Source organism: Phalacrocorax aristotelis, chromosome 5 (genome assembly GCF_949628215.1).
Source record: "Phalacrocorax aristotelis chromosome 5, bGulAri2.1, whole genome shotgun sequence".
NCBI lineage: Eukaryota > Metazoa > Chordata > Aves > Suliformes > Phalacrocoracidae > Phalacrocorax > Phalacrocorax aristotelis.
This window is the reverse complement of record NC_134280.1, coordinates 6,177,860-6,194,273: the sequence shown is the minus strand read 5'-3', so window position 1 is coordinate 6,194,273 and position 16,414 is coordinate 6,177,860. Positions and strand designations below refer to the sequence as shown.

At 37.6% G+C, this 16,414-nt stretch overlaps 1 protein-coding gene across 1 annotated transcript in view; it reads right to left on the bottom strand.

The window, feature by feature from the left end:
* Nucleotides 1–16,414, bottom strand: part of LRP1B (LDL receptor related protein 1B) — a 762,836-nt gene that overhangs the window by 264,876 nt on the left and 481,546 nt on the right. Inside the window, exons 16-20 of the mRNA XM_075092828.1 lie at nucleotides 15,257–15,397; nucleotides 10,964–11,089; nucleotides 8,951–9,067; nucleotides 3,732–3,812; nucleotides 1,307–1,474 (exon numbers count right to left, since the gene is read on the bottom strand). Coding sequence (XP_074948929.1) covers nucleotides 1,307–1,474; nucleotides 3,732–3,812; nucleotides 8,951–9,067; nucleotides 10,964–11,089; nucleotides 15,257–15,397 — 633 coding nt within the window. The remainder of the gene's footprint in view (nucleotides 1–1,306; nucleotides 1,475–3,731; nucleotides 3,813–8,950; nucleotides 9,068–10,963; nucleotides 11,090–15,256; nucleotides 15,398–16,414) is intronic.

Sequence of the window (16,414 nt, the reverse complement as noted above, 5' to 3'; positions counted from 1 at the left end):
AGCTATGGAACCAGTTTGAACGTTTCAAAACACAATAACTATATGACTTTAATTATTCATCACATGCTTAATTCTCTAATATTTTCTAGATTATGGCTTTTTAATTTTATCCTTGCCCTCCTTTTCCCAAACTGTTATGACTAGCATTTCATAATGTAATGACAGTAAGATGTACTTTAAAGTAATGATAAACATAAACATTTCTGTTTGTACCAAAAAGTATTATCTGAACAGATTCTTATAGCACTGTCTATAAATATATGGTTTATTTTATTAAAAGTTGCCTTTTTTTTTTTTTTTTAAATAATCAGCATACTTGCATCCTCTCATTAATAAAGCAAAGACAAGTTGCTGGAAAGTGTGCATCACATAGCAGAGCAGGACACAGAAGACATATGAGCTGACAATAACTGTGTAAAACAGTGCTCATTCAGAGACAGTGGTGCAAATCCCAACATAATGTGATATTGTATAAAAAGATGGAGCAGGACTTTAAGCTAAGAGATGGACTTGAAGAGGGGGGAAAGTGAGTAGTTTAGTTCCAGACCAATTATTTTCATACAGATAAATAATAATTATTGTAAATATATAAAAATTAAGGACTGCACTACTCATGCACAGCATTCTGCTAACTCACCTATTTGTATGAGGTCTGCAACTAGATTTAGAACATAAACTCATGCAAACAGACCAAAAAGGTAATGTACAATTGCTTTGTTGTGGAAAAACCACTATGAGAAAAATACGAGGGAAAAATATTTCCTCATTCTTCTCTGATTATTCTTTATCCTTTTCTATAAGCATCCTCCCCTTCTCTCCCCACCCAAATAAACACAATGTATGGCATTTAAATGGGACTGTATTTTGTTAAAACATTTTTACGGGTCAGTAACACTACTGAAGGAAAACCTAATAATTTGGATCATACAAAAATGAGTGTTACTGCATAAAAACTCCAGAATATATAAATGTAACATAAAAAATGCTGCTTACTGCCTCTTTATCAAGGCAGCATGCATCTCTGTAAAAGGACAAACATCACATTTAGCATAATTCAGCAAAGTAAAACTACAAAACTTATCTCAGTATAATACCCATTCTGTTTTCAAATGCATTCTTCTTCTATGATACACTCCTGCATTATATTACACTTGACATATTTTCCATTCCAACATTTACCAAGGTTAAAAGCATTTTCTCTTTTTCGTTGACTGAAGACTGGCCCTCTCTATTTACAATAAAGTATTCTCTGTGTTTATAAGTGTTAAAATGTGGGAGGGAAAAAAAAAACAAACAACAGACTAACCTTCCTTGCTGCAGTTTGTTTTGGTTTCGTCACTGAAATCTCCGCAGTCATTGTCACCATCACACGCCCAGTGACTTGGGATACATCTACCATTATAACATCTGAACTGATCAGCAGAACATGAGTGAACACAGCCTAGTTCATCACTTCCATCACCACAGTCGTCATCTGCAAATATTGATTTTCTTTATTATTTCAAAAGATAAAAAATCTGAATAAGAGATGTGAAGAGAAAAAGATATTTCCAAAAAGGCAGGAAGAAAATAACGTACAGTAAATAAAATAGCATGCTTACTGCCCCCAGGCATATGGTAAATCTACTTCTATGCAAATATTAGCTCTTAATTTAACTTATTCAGTTAAGGTTACTTTATCATAAGACATTAGATGCTATTATTCTATTAGATATATAGATAGATAACTATTACAGAATCACAGAATCACAGACTGGCAGGGGCTGGAAGGGCCCTCTGGAGCTCATCCCGTCTCACCCCTGCTCGAGCAGGCACACCCAGAGCAGGGGCACAGGGCCGCGTCCAGGCGGGGTGTGAATGTCTCCAGGGAAGGGACCCCACAGCCTCCCTGGGCAGCCTGTGCCATTGCTCTGGCACCTGCACAGGGAAGTTCTTCCTCATACTCAGGTGGAACTTCCCGTGTTCCAACTTGTGCCCATCACTCCTTGGCCTGTCATTGGGCACCACTGAAAAGAGTCTAGTCCCGTCCTCCTGACACCCACCCTTCATATATTTATAGGTATTGATGATATCCCCCCCTCAGTCTTCTCCAGGCTGAACAAACCCAGGTGTCTCAGCCTTTCCTCATAAGGGAGATGCTCCAGTCCCCTGAGCATCTTGGTAGCTCTCTGCTGGGCTTGCTCAAGCAGTGCCCTGTGCTTCTGAACTGGGGGGCCCAGAACTGGACGCAGCACTCCAGATGTGGCCTCACCAGGGCAGAGCAGAGGGGGAGGATAACCTCCCTCGACCTGCTGGCCACACTCCTTTTAATACACCTCAGGACACTGTTGGCCTTCTTGGCCACAAGGGCGCGGTGCTGGCTCAGGGTCACCTCGCTGCCCCCCAGCACTCCCAGGGCCTTCTCAGCACAGCTGCTTTCCAGCAGGTCAGCCCCCAATGTTATTTGTAGATATCTATATTTAGTATAGAGAAATTTATAGTGAGATTCCTAAAACTATTTAAGCTTAACTATTTTGACTAAGACTAAAAATGTATACATTTTTAGTTTAGATAGTATAACCTGTATTATACTAAATAGTAGATTCTATAAAAGGATATTTAGTAATAGTTATATAGTTATTTATAGATAGATAACTATCTATCATTATAACTATATATCCATAGAACTATAACTATCTATCCATAGATAACTATTATTAAATTAAAAATTAAATTAGCTTTCAATTTAAAGTAATATTAACTCTAATTTACCAACAGCACTTGACTTTGTCATTTTGCATAGTCTTACCCATTACACTTATTCATTTATTCAATCACAGACACCAGCAAGCACGAGAAGGCTGTAGCTTTTCTTAACTTCTTCAGTCATGCATAGCTACACAGGCTTCCAAACACAGTGGCTTTACTTTATTCTCGGTGATTCGTTAAGCTAACTTAGACAGTTAAGCACACACAAGGAGCTTCATATAAACCAAAATGAAAACCTGATGTCAGAATCACTTTTCAATAGTACTGCAAATGTTGTTTTCATGTATTTGGCAACAGTGTGAGGCTGAGAAAGACAGCAGCACATGAAGTGTAGAATGTAGTTTCTCACTACTTTAATGTTGTAGTCATTAGAATAATCTTAAGGCAATTCCCATAATTTGAATGAATTCTTGTCAGCCTCACAAAATTATAGTAATATCAAATGCTGCGGCGCATGAAGAACCAACCCAGTTTATTAGGATTACAATGACATCACAAGCTCTGAGAAAAATTCATTTGAACAGCTGTCATTCAAATATGTATTATTTCAGAGAAAAGAAATAACTACATGGTAAGGCCTTCCTGGCCTTCCCTCTTGAACAATGCTGTTTATTAAATTGAACTTGCCCACAAACAGCCAAAAATTAGGTCTTTTGGCCACTGGGACTATTTTGTTTTCTAAAAGTAGAAAATTCTTTCACATGTGATAGCATAGCTTTTTAATAATGAAAGATTACATCACCCTTCGTCCTACAGACTAAAGTATTTGTAACTATTATTATATCCACTGCACCATTCCATATATGAAGCTCCAATATTGCTGCTTTCTAGGTCATGTCAGTAATTTAGAAATATTATATTTATTCTCACCACTTACCAGCCAAACTGGCAATATCAGTCTCAGAAGAAAAGAAAGAGTATCAAAGCAATATTTATGTTATATCTACCATATTCATTTCAGATATAGAACACCTGATACTTGCCTGAATCACAGAGCCATTTGCTGCTAATGCATCTTCCATTTCTGCATATAAATTGAGTTAGTGGCTCACATGTTGGGAATTCTGTGAAAGTATTAAAGAATAAATAACAACTATTTATTCTATATCCATTTTAGCAATATTCTTCTACCCTCCTGTATGCATAAATTACACAAGTGTATTGTATCAAACACCTGCACCTGCCAGATACTTAATTTGGAAAGGAGAAAAAGGAGTGACACCAAAAAGAGAGGATAAAAAGATTTTAACTGTAAATACTAGTCCAAACCATACCTTTCCTCAGCATGGACCACTGAAATGCATCATTCTGTGTCATATGACATGGTCCTATATACCATATACCCAGCAGACCAGGGCTGTCTTTGCCATTAAGCATGCTAGTATTTATGACTAATTATAGCTTAATGACTGATACAAACCATATTTTTAATGTTTTTATTTATATTTAAAAGTTCTCCAATTATAATAGCACTGCCAGTAAAAGACAGAATGGAAGACTACAAAATGAGAAGGTTGAGGAGCAAGCAAAAGAACAGTCAAGAAATGAAGTTACTGACATAAAAAAAATCCAAAAGTAAAATGTCAATATTTAGAATCATAGAAACTTTTAGGTTGGAAAAGTCCTCTAAGATCATCAAGTCCAACTGCTAACCTAGCACTAACAAGTCCACCACTATACCATATCCTCAAGTACCACATCCGCATGGCTTTTAAATACCTCCAGGGATGGTGACTCCACCACTTCCCTGGGCAGCCTGTTCCAGTGCCTGACCACCTTTTCAGTGAAGAAATTTTTCCTAATATCCAGTTGAAACCTCCCCTTGTGCAACTTTAGGCCATTTCCTCTCGTCCTATCACTTGTTACCTGGGAGAAGAGACCAACCCCCACCTCACTACAGCCTCCTGTCAGGCAGTTGCAGAGAGCGACAAGGTGTCCCCTCAGCCCCCTCTTCTCCAGGCTAAACCCCACCAGCTCCCTCAGCCGCCCCCCAGCACACTTGCTCTCCAGACCCTGCCCCAGCTCCGTTGCCCTTCTCTGGACATGCTCCAGCACCTCAAGGTCCTTCTTGTCCTGAGGGGCCCAAACCTGAGCCCAGCATTCGAGGTGGGGCCTCACCAGTGCCGAGCACAGGGGCCCCATCCCTGCCCTGCTCCTGCTGGCCACACCAGTGCTGACACAAGTCTGGATGCTGTTGGCCTCCTTGGCCACCTGGGAACTGCTGGCTCATGCCAGCCAGCTGAATGATTTACAATCATTTACAAATATTTCCTTCAAGCATTCCAGTAAAAGTAGTAGAAAACTGAGACAATATCATTCATACAGTAGAGACTCTTCTGTATTACACAGACAGATTGGTTTTTATAATTGTCTAATATGTTTTGCATAAAACAACTTGAATTTTTTCAGACTTCTTTTTCTTCTAAAACCAATGACATAGGTAGGTATGTGCATTCATACCATTAACATGTTAAACAGTGCTTGTACCCATTCAGTGTGGATAGTATGAGATCTACTATACAAAACCTGGCAATTCATAGGAAACAATCTGAAAGTCTAACTTGATTCAAAATAAATTCTCTATACAGACCATCAAGAGAATAAGACACCTCTCAGTAACTGATACCTAATGCAAACCAAAGATGACAAGGTGAACAATCTGCCTGAGCCGCTACTTAAAGGCAAGTTTGTGCTGTATTGAATGATTTCAGGTTGGAAGCTCTTACGCAGTACATCTTCAGTGCAACAGAAAGAAACATCCAAAACGGTGCATAGTCCTGTCTCCCACAGCAAAACTGCCCGACATTAGAACTGCTCTCCAAATGTATTTCTCATTAGGTTGCTCTGACCGCATTGGATTGTTCTAGTCTTGTTACAACTGAGATGACAAAGCTAAACTTCACAGAGATTTCAAGAAATAGGCCACGTAATTAAAACTGAAGAGTTTTTCTAAACTTTTAAAACATGTTATATAAACGTAAAATTTCCTTAGGGCAAGAAGTGAAGTAGTCGTTGAAGTCAATGAATTGCTGACTAGGGTTTGCTCTCTCTTGCCATCTTTAGTGTAGAAAATGTATTAAAGTTAATTCAAAAACCATTTTCGTTTGTTTGTTTGTTTTTGTTTACAGAAGCTCAGGGAAAGTTTCAGTTTAAAAAAAAAAGTCATGCACGAAGCACCAAACCAAACCAGCTGCATCAAATAGTAAAATTTCAAGATCACCAAGATCATCATAAAACTGAAGTGGTTATTCTGCTTCTGCACAGAAAAGGGTGGGAATAAAAGTTAACACTGGTGACAACACTTTGTCAGTGACTCCTAGAAAGTTCTGTTGTTGTTGTTAGGTAAAAAAAAAAATGTTTTTCTTAGGGAACACATTACAGTGGCAACAAAAATCTCTTTGGAGACAAATGGAGAAGTGTAACTACAATGGTACCCCAGTACTCCTCTCCTTTCCCTATTTTGCATCAAAGAGATGCACATCCTGTAGCCGATTCACAGCCATCCCTGTGCTGATTGCTCCACAGACGGACAAAAGAAGGAAATGTGCCTCCAGAGCACAGAGTGAACTCTCTCCACAGTGCAGACACCAATCTCATCTCTCTCTCCTATCCAGCAGCCTTGTAAAAGGTCTGGTTCTTTGATACTTCTTTTAACCTTTATTACTGAACGCAAAAATTATTACAACGAAATGATAAACGGATAGGACACAAAAAATAACCACAAGTCTTGTTTCCTTTAGGAAAGCTGTAGAAAAATAAGGAGGGTTTCTATTCAAATCGTCTTTGGAAATATCACGCTTCTTAGAAAATGTGACTGTATCTTAAGAAAATGTGTATGCATTGTGATACTGACATCATCTTTCCAGTCCTGGTCACCCCAGCTCTGCACCAATATAAGTACGCTTAAGGTCCTGAATCAACAGGAGCCAAAAGTCATTCATAGCTGAAGACTGGTGCAGTTAAAAATCAACAATTTGGAATGGTAACAAAAAGCAAACCATGATCTTACTTTTCATACAGAAACTTGCAAATACAAGAATTTTGAACTGCTGCATAGAAGAAAATATATACCAATAAATAGAATAGCTACATAAATGGCATTAGTGTGCTCATTAGCCGTTAAATTATAGGGCAGAATGAAAAATGAAATATTCGACACATTTGCACAACCACAGTGCTCAAGGATAAATAAACAAGATTCTAAAACATGAAAACTCTGCAAAGTATGGCCAAACTGAAAAACAGCAGGTGAATTAAATGCTGATTAAATCATCTGCAGAAATGTTCCAGATAGGCTGACAGAATACCATACAAAAGACACGGGAAGAAATCAAAAAGACGACATTAACATCTGTATATTGATAAGTTGTCTAAGAAACAAGGTACAGCTAGTCAGATGAACTATTCTGGCACCCAGTGCCGTGCTGTGCCATTACATAGAATGTCATCATTTCAGAGCTGCAAAATCCAGTGAGTCCACTGGCATCACCCCTCCTACCTCTGTACACAACAGAACTTACCTGATTTGAAGCATGGCAATTAGAAGTCTACCTTAATGATATTCTCATTTTCACTCACATAATGATTTTATTTTGATTTAGATTTTATCAAATATTTAATCTGTTTTGAAGTAACTGATCAGATATCAATTACTGCCAATATAAAATTAGATTTCTTTTTTTCTGTTTTATGTCACTATTAAAAGAAGAAAGAGGCAGAAAGTAATAAGAAATAAGACATGAGAAAGCAGGTTAATATTCCAGGAAACATAACTATTTACATGTAAAAATCATGAGACATTTGAATGCAGTTATAGAAGGAGATGCTGAGAATTACATACGGACTTAAAAAGTAACAATGTAAAGTCAACTAATGGATATGGATATGAGCTGTTTGTCAGTCATGAATAATTCAAAATTAAACAAATTTAAGGAATTATGGATAGACAGAGTTTACTGATTGGGTCCTACATGTTGCCTTCCATAGATCTGCTGGTAATTGAAATCCTGGAGATTTATGTTTATGGGACACAGGGTATCACAGTGTCAGCCTATGACTTTCATTTATGTATTTACTTTCTATTTTTTTCTTGCTCTCCACTGCAAGAGCTTCACAGGTATTGGGATTTTTGTAGACAAACTGCTATCAGTAGTTGAACCCTAATAACTCTGCTGAAAAGGTTTACAGCAGTAAGAAGTTTCAAAAAAGCAAAAGAAAAGTAATGTTTTATCAACTACATTGCTTTCATAGTTTGATTTTGGTTAAGAAACAATATATTTTTATAGCAGAGAATGAAGTTAGATTAACAGCTATATCTGAGAAAAATACAGGTTTAACTACTGAGAATCCTAACTAGTACACTTTAGGTTTTAGAATTTTTGTCCACAACCTGTTTACATGGTTGATGCTACTAAAATAATCAATCAGCATTCTTTCTTGAAAACTCTTAAAAAGTCATTTGAGAAACATATCCTATTACCTTGTGGCACGCTCACTAATTCATATTAATAAGTTAAATGATATCACAAATATTACATTGTAAACAGGGAACGCCCTGATAAAATATTTTGGAGGCAGCTCATTGACCCTTTTGCTCTCAGACTCACAGCAGTTACCTGTGCCATGCCAAACAGATGAAGGCACTCACGCTGACTTACAAAAAACCTTAATTGTTTGGAAGCAGCTATTAGAGACAGTGCACCTCTCTCTGCAATATCTCAGTAAAGCAGCGGTCAGCAGAGCTGCTGACACTCTCTCACCATATAACCAAGAAAAACTAATTTTTTCTGCAAAATGTAACATCAAAATACCCTTCTGTTCAGACTTGAAACAGTCTGATTTTATTGGCGTCTAGAATATGCTGCGGGGCCCCATGTGAAGAGGTATGTGGCTGAGATAAATATCAGTTTTTGAGGGTGACAGTGTTTGATAATAGGCTGTGATTAGAAAAGTGTTGACTGATCTGCATATTTGGTATTGTAGTTCAAAACTCATTAATAGAAAATGCAGCCTTTCCTTGGGGTTTATTTATTAACCAAATAAATTATATTTGCCATTTCAGAAAGAATATTATCAGTTCATATAAAAACAAAAAGGCCTCTCATACTTTTTCTAACTGTCAGTTCATGTGAAAAGAGATCCTTATATGTTTAACTTTTTACGGAGTAATTTTACTTTTTTCCCCAAGAGAAAATTTACTTACCGCAGGACGTCATTTCATCGGTTTCATCTCCACAGTCATCCTCCCTGTCACATAGCCATGATGATGGAATACAGCGTCCATTCCCACAAGAAAATTGGTCAACCTGACACGTTCTTGCTGTCAAGACAAAACACTCCAAAAATGCAAGGGAAATGGACTACATCTGTTAGGTCTCTTGGTGCATGTCTGTATGTAGAAGTTGCAAGTCTGGAGGGCATCTCCTGGCCTGCTGCACATTTTACCCGATCTCACTAAACATCATTCACCTCCTTTGATTTCAGAGAAAATTGAGGTCATCTGCAGGACTGTGTTCTACCTCTGTTACGCAGAATTCCTAGTGGTTTTTTCAACATACGAGAACATGAAGTTTTACATGTAATTATATGAAACTTGATGGTAGAAAAGCATTCTTTTTGATAAAATAACACTCGTGCTAGACTTGAAATAAACAGAAATCAGTGCATAAAAATGTCCAACTTACAATTGGAAGATTAACAAATTGTATTTCATAACGTAAACAAGGATCTAGTGAGATCTATATTTACACAGAACAATGGTAACAGAGCACATGTGTGATGTGCCTGGCCTCAGTCTTCTTAGAATCTTTGCCTTTGCAAACAGGCAGCCGTAATGATCCATTAAAGGCAATGATGTACGTCTCTTTTCTGAAGAAATAAAGATTACTAAAAGATATCATGCTATGTAACTACACAAATTACTTCGAAAGCTGATGAAAAGTTAAACTTAAATAAACATCTAACATATAAAGCTGACATTACTTAGAATTTTGTTTATTCAAAATGTGAACCCACAGCTACAAAGCCAGTCATAGCGACAACGGTTTTGATTCCAAATTCATCCTCTCAGAGTTCAACTATATGTGCTTCCACACTTTAAAAAAAAAAGACTGATACATCTGAAAACCCAAAAATCAATTTCTTCATTTGCTGTTCTTAATTACAATTTTCTTTTTTCTTCATAGAAATAGCCAAAAATACAGTAGAAGAATAGAAGTTTGAAATATTTCAAAGAAATATTTCTTTAAACATAAATAGTGTTTGCCACTGCAGGAACAAAAGGAAAAACAAGAATACAAAATGCAATCCACAGTCAGCTGATTTAGGGATGCAAAATATGATCTTCAAGTCAGACCCTATCCTACAAGCAAAGAGTTGAATATCAAAGGATCTCAAGATGTATTACAATCTGCGAGGATACGATAGAGGTGATATGGGCACTATAGGTCTGCATTTGCGCTAGAGTGCTTTTAGCCAAGCTGCACAAGTAAGACAGTGAACAGGTTATTATACATATGAGAATTTAAATAAAAGAAAATTAGTTCAGGGAATATTTTAATATATGATGTACACTGTCTATCACTGCATTTCAGTTTCAAATAATCATTGGCTTACTGATGCTTGTTATTCTGTATATCAGATACTTAATGACCGCTTAGTGCACTTCACCAACAAGCATTAAAGATCACTTCCATATAAGCAAAGGACAGATTTGGAACTCCATGATTTCTTGCAGTAGAATAAGTAAACAATCTTCATCTTGGTATTTCCTTGAAAATCCACTATACAGTTAATAACTTACAAATGAAAACAATTTCAAGCTACCAAGGGGAAACTGAATAACTAATTATGCTTTTGTCAGCATAAAATAAAATTTACTAGTGACATGGCACTCATCACAGCATGTTAACAAACAAAATTTTAACTGACAAAAAAGATTTAGCAGGGACAAGCTTGTACCTAAGCGGTGCTTTGACAGTCAACCAATATGGACAGATTAAGTGCTGAATTACTTTGAAAAGCACAGTCAAGCATAAGGATTAAATAAAATACAATTTGTATTCCAGCCTTAGTGGCATCAAAATCTGAATTACTTTATAATGGCAATAATCAGATTACTAGTAGAAGACTGGTTCAGTTCCGTTCAGAGCAGTCTTGAACTGTTTAGGGAACTGGAGTTAGAGAACTTGTATGCACAACCAAGTAAAATCTTTACCTGCACAGGTTTTATTTGATTCATCTTCATTATTACCACAATCATTAGCTCCATCGCAAAGCCACCTCTTGGGAATGCAGCGATTATTTTGGCATTTAAACTGATCATCAGGACAACTATGATTGACTGGAGAGAAAAAAAGAGGTTTTTTCCTAAGAAAATAATCAGAGAAAAACAGCTGAAAATAATACATTAAATGGTATTCCCTGGTGACGCAGTTAGCATGGTTATACTGTATATATAACCACCATGATATAAAAATTGTTCAGCAAACCAGTCAATTAATTAAAAAAATATCGCAGTACTTCCGTCATAAATTAAACAATACATAGTGATGAGTCTCCTATCACACTAGTGTCGATATGGAGATCCTCTTCTGTTAGCTACTAGGTGATAAAAGGTAGCAGCATTTTACAGTCTTGCTATTTCCTTAAAGAAAAATGTCCTCGATCACATTTTATCAATGTGATCAGGTTTGCAAAATGAAGTGCATACAAACAAAAGAAAACACCAAAGGGAACAGATGCAAGTTGCTAAGTGCATATGCAAAATATTATACCGCAGTGAGCAGGGGTTTGGGCAGGTTAGAAAATGCTTCTAAAATGATGCACATTATTGTCAATGGCCACATATAGATCTGCTGTTTACTTACCATGAAACTGTAGATGTCAAAAAGTGAAATATACAATGCAGTGTAAAACTGACAGAAAAAAAATCTGGTATTCAAGAGAGAACAAGGTATCTCATAAACATGTTTTTGCTAGCTACCAAATACCATGGGAAGGCTGAAGACTGAAAGCACAGAAATTATGTAAATACTATTGGCCTGCTCTTTCAGCTGTAGTAAGTATATATGATCTGCTTCTTTCATGCTAATAACAAGATCTATTTTTAGCAGATCTTCCTAATGTTGATATACACAAGAGCAGTAAACCATTCACGGCTTAAAACGCTGGGTTAAAAACAATCTCAAACTATTTTCCACCTCCTCAGCCATCCACAATCTCTTTTTTAAAGTTTAACATATATCTGGAAACAAATGGTATTTAAAATGAAAGGACGGCTTGCGGGCTTATCCTTGACATTTCAGTAGCTTTTATCTTTGACCTTTCTACCTATTCTTCCTATTGAAAACAACACAGAGCAAGCGTGATATCAATAGCACATGATCCCTTCATGAGTGTTTTGTATAGAGGGTGCAAGAACACTGGAAATAAAGATTAATTAATAATTTGAGCAGAAAGATAACCCAAGTCTCATAATACTTATGAAGCAACCTAGCTTGCAATGTGACGGGAGAACAAAACTCTTATCATCCATGTAATAAAATTAAAAATTGAAGGCATTTCTTTTTAAATCTGACCTCAATACTAGACATAGATATTGTTTCAAATGATAGTTAAGTTTTTGTTCATATATATTTACTAACATGTTGTGTGTGTATTCTATTCATAACTGCAAATATTTCAGACTAACTGAAACAGAACTATTGAAGTTACTATAGCAACTGCTGGAAAGAGATTACTGTTATCATACAGGCCACTTTAACTATATATCACATACAGATTTGGGACCAGATTATGATTTTATTTATATCTGTACGAATCCTCTGAGAATTACAAGTTTTGATCAATGAACTGGTTGAAATTACACTAATTTAAATGAGAAGCACGTCAGCTCTGCCAAAAGATTTTCTTTCTCACTGTCTTTATTGGTTGAGCTCCTTATTTAAGTGTAAGAATCCCTGGTATTAAAATAAAATGTTAGCAATCTCTACAATTCAGAACTGGATGAATGTTTTGAAAAGAATTAGGACTGAAATCAGTAGTGACTACTACATGGAGCTGCCAAAATATATAAACGCAGGAAACAACCAAAGTGGCTATGTAACAGCCATACGGAAAAAAAACACCTAGGCATTACAGAGGATCACAAGCTCAGTGTTTATCAGCAACATCAGGCCAGTGTGAAGCAGGAAAGATTTACCCAAGGATGTGTAAACAGGACTATCAACCCCCACAAAGACATCCTCCCGGCCTAGCCAGCTTCAGAAGGGCCTCAGCAGAAGTACAGACATCCAGTTTTGGACACCCAACCCCTAGGATCACTTGGCAAAGTTCAGAAAAGAGCAATGAAATCTACAAAAACCCATAATATACTGGAAAAGAAGAACAGATGAGACCTGGCTTGTCTCAAAGAGATAAAAATGAGAGGCTAAGATAAGAGTTTTCAGATGCATAGAACAACCCTGCACAGTGGAGGAGTCTATCAGTTCTTCATGTCCACAACTGATAGGAAAAAAGAAATAATGTATTTTCATTTCAGTAAAGGAGATTTGGTTTAGAGAAATGATCTAATGGTAAAAATAGCATTGTGACAAACCGAGTAAGGAAAGGAATTTTCCTTTAATTTTATAGCAGGCTACCTAAGTATCTTCCAGGAATGACACAGAGAAGTAATTGGTATGTTTTGTATTATTTTTCATTTCAACATGGGACTCCTCTATGGCAAAAAACCCACAGCTCTAGTAAAACTGTATTTTTAAAGACAATGTACATCTAATTCAAAACTGGAAGTGTGTGGTGTGAAGGCTGGGGTTTTTTTGGGTTCAAGAAATACAATACAGAGTCACAGAAATTTTTAAGGGTGGAAGGGACCTGTTAAGAGCACACAGTCTAACCCCTTGCTCAAGCAGGCCCAACTAAAGCAGGTTCACTAGGACCATCTCCATATAAGTTTCAAATATCTCCACAGACAGAAACTCTACAACCTCTCCGGGAAATCTATTCCAGGGTTTGACTATCATCACAGAAAAAGAAAAACATGTTTTCTTATGTTCAGATAAAATTTCATGCATTTCAAGTTTTGTCCATTACCTCTTGTCCTGCTAGTGGGCACTTCTAAGAAGAACCTGGCTCCCTGTTCTTCATTCCATCTTCTCCCACCAGGCATTGATACACATGGGTATGATCCCTACTGAGCTTTCCCCTCCCCCCAGACTGAACAATCCCAGCTCCCTCAGCTTCTGGGACAGATGTGCCAGTCCCTTAACCATCTTAGTGGTCCTTTCCTGGACTTGCTCCAATAACTCCCCATATTTTTCATACTGGGGAGCTCAGAACTGGACAGAGTCTTTCAGATACGACCTCATCAGGGCTGTGTAGAGTGGAAGGATCACCTCCCTCAACCTGCTGGCGATGCCCTTCCTAAAGCAGCCCAGGATGCTCCTGGCTTCTTTGCCATGAGGTGCATTGCTGGCTAATGGTCAGCTTGTTGCCCACCAGGACCCCAAGGTCCTTGCCTGCAAAGCTGCTTTCTAGATGGGTGGCCCTCAGCACATACTGATGCCTGGAGTTACTCCTCCCCAGATACATTTCTCCTTGCTGAATCTCACCATATTCCTCTCCGTCCAATTCTCCAGCCTGTCAAGGCTCCTCTGAATGCCAGCACACTCATCTAGTGCATGAGCCACTCTTCCCAGCTTCGTATCATCTGCCAACATGCCGAGCATGCACTCTATCCAAGTCATTAACAAAGAGGTTGCTGGCCCCATCATTAATCCCTGGGGTACACTGCTAGTGACTTAGCTTCAGCTGGAGATTGTGCCACTGATCACAAGCCCCAAGGCCTGGCCATTCAGTTTCCAATCCATCTCACTGTCCACTTAAGTAACCCATCCTTTGTCAGCTTGTTAATGAGGATATTAGAGCAGACAGTACCAAAAGCCTTTCTAAAGTTGAGGTAAACAATATCCACTGCTTTTCCCTCATCTACCGTGCTAGTCACATCACTGTAGAAGGCTATGAGGTTGGCTAAGCATGACTTCCCCCTCATAAATCCATGCTGACTACTCCCAGTCACTTCCTTGTCCTTCAGGTCTTTGGAAATGGTTTCCACGTCTAATTGCTCCATCACTTTCCTAATGGTTGAGGTGAGGCTGGCCCTGCTTTGTGAAGGTTGGACTAGAGATATCCTGAGGCTCCTTCCAACCTGAATTATCCTGTGACCCGTATAAAAAAGTGCAACAGTGGGAAACAAAGCAACAAATACCAACATTTACAGAATCAGAAAAGGCAATGCCAAAAACAAAAGATGACTGCTCTTGTACTATGCTATGAAATGAGTACACGAGTGTCATTTGAAAGGAATGCAGGAAAAAAAGAAAATGAAAGATTTACATGAATGCATTAAGGATTATTGCTTTTGTTTGACTCCCCTCGGACTTACATAATTTTATTTCCATTTTTTAAAATAAAGTATGAATTGTGGGTGAAAATGTAAAAACATACATACAGCAAATTTCGGAATGCTCATCACTGCCATCCAGACAGTCATCATCCCCATCACAGCGCCAGCGATCCTGGATACAGCGCTTATTGTTACACTGAAATTGTTCAGCTTTGCACAACTGTGGTAGCACTTCTCCATCTTTAACTAGGAAAAATATCCAAGAAGCACATCTATTTTATCAGCTTGATACATACAGAATGCAATACTACCTCTACATAAATAGATATAAATTCTCGTTATCACTCTTCAGAACACTTTTTAGTAAACTTTGCATATTTGAGGTAATTCCACCTGAAGCCTGTAGCAGCATGCATATCTGAGTGTATGGTTGAGGTAATACATTTTTTAATACATGGAAGAACCCAGAACAGAATGGCACTCAAACTGTTTTTTAAATTGGTGCTTAGATGATAGTGTAAAAATATCAGTTTCAAATACTGCAATGCTTCATCAACAGTGAAAAGAAAATATTCTTACAGGCACTGACCAAATTCTGGTGCACGTTAAACGGCTTGAAAATGATTACTGCAGGGCTGATTCTTGTATCCAAACAACAACCCAAACACTGACATTATGCACTGGTACAGGCTTGGCAAAGAAGAAAGGATGAAATTCTACTGAGGTAGAATTAAGTAGCAAGCTACAAGCTTATTGATAAATCCAGGCAGATACATTTCTCAGCCTACGGTTCAGAATGCTTAATGTGTAAATACCACGCATCACTCTATGACCCTATGAGGAACATCACAGTCCTTGAAAAGAGCTGGGCAATGAAGTGTGTTGGGGAAAAAGCAGGAAACCTGCTTCATTCAGATCTAAAGGTGTCTAACCTCTCTTCCTAATGCTTATATTCCATCTTACCAGTGAGAAGTCCACCTTCCAGTATTTTCTGCTAAAAAGAAAAGTAGTTTTCTTTAGCAACAGTGATGGCTGTGCCAGCCATGCATTTGGGTCATAGTCAAGGTAAGTGCAAGCTCAGTAATGCTCATCAAGTTATGAAATAATCCTTACACTTTACTCATCTCTGCTAGGCTTACTGCTGGAGGCCTATGTAAAGTTTTACACTCTACGCTTCAAGAAATAGATTAATGAGATTAAAAGAAAGGGAATTTTGAGTAAGTTACAAATAGAAAGTCCAAATATTTTTTTTTAAATCTGTAC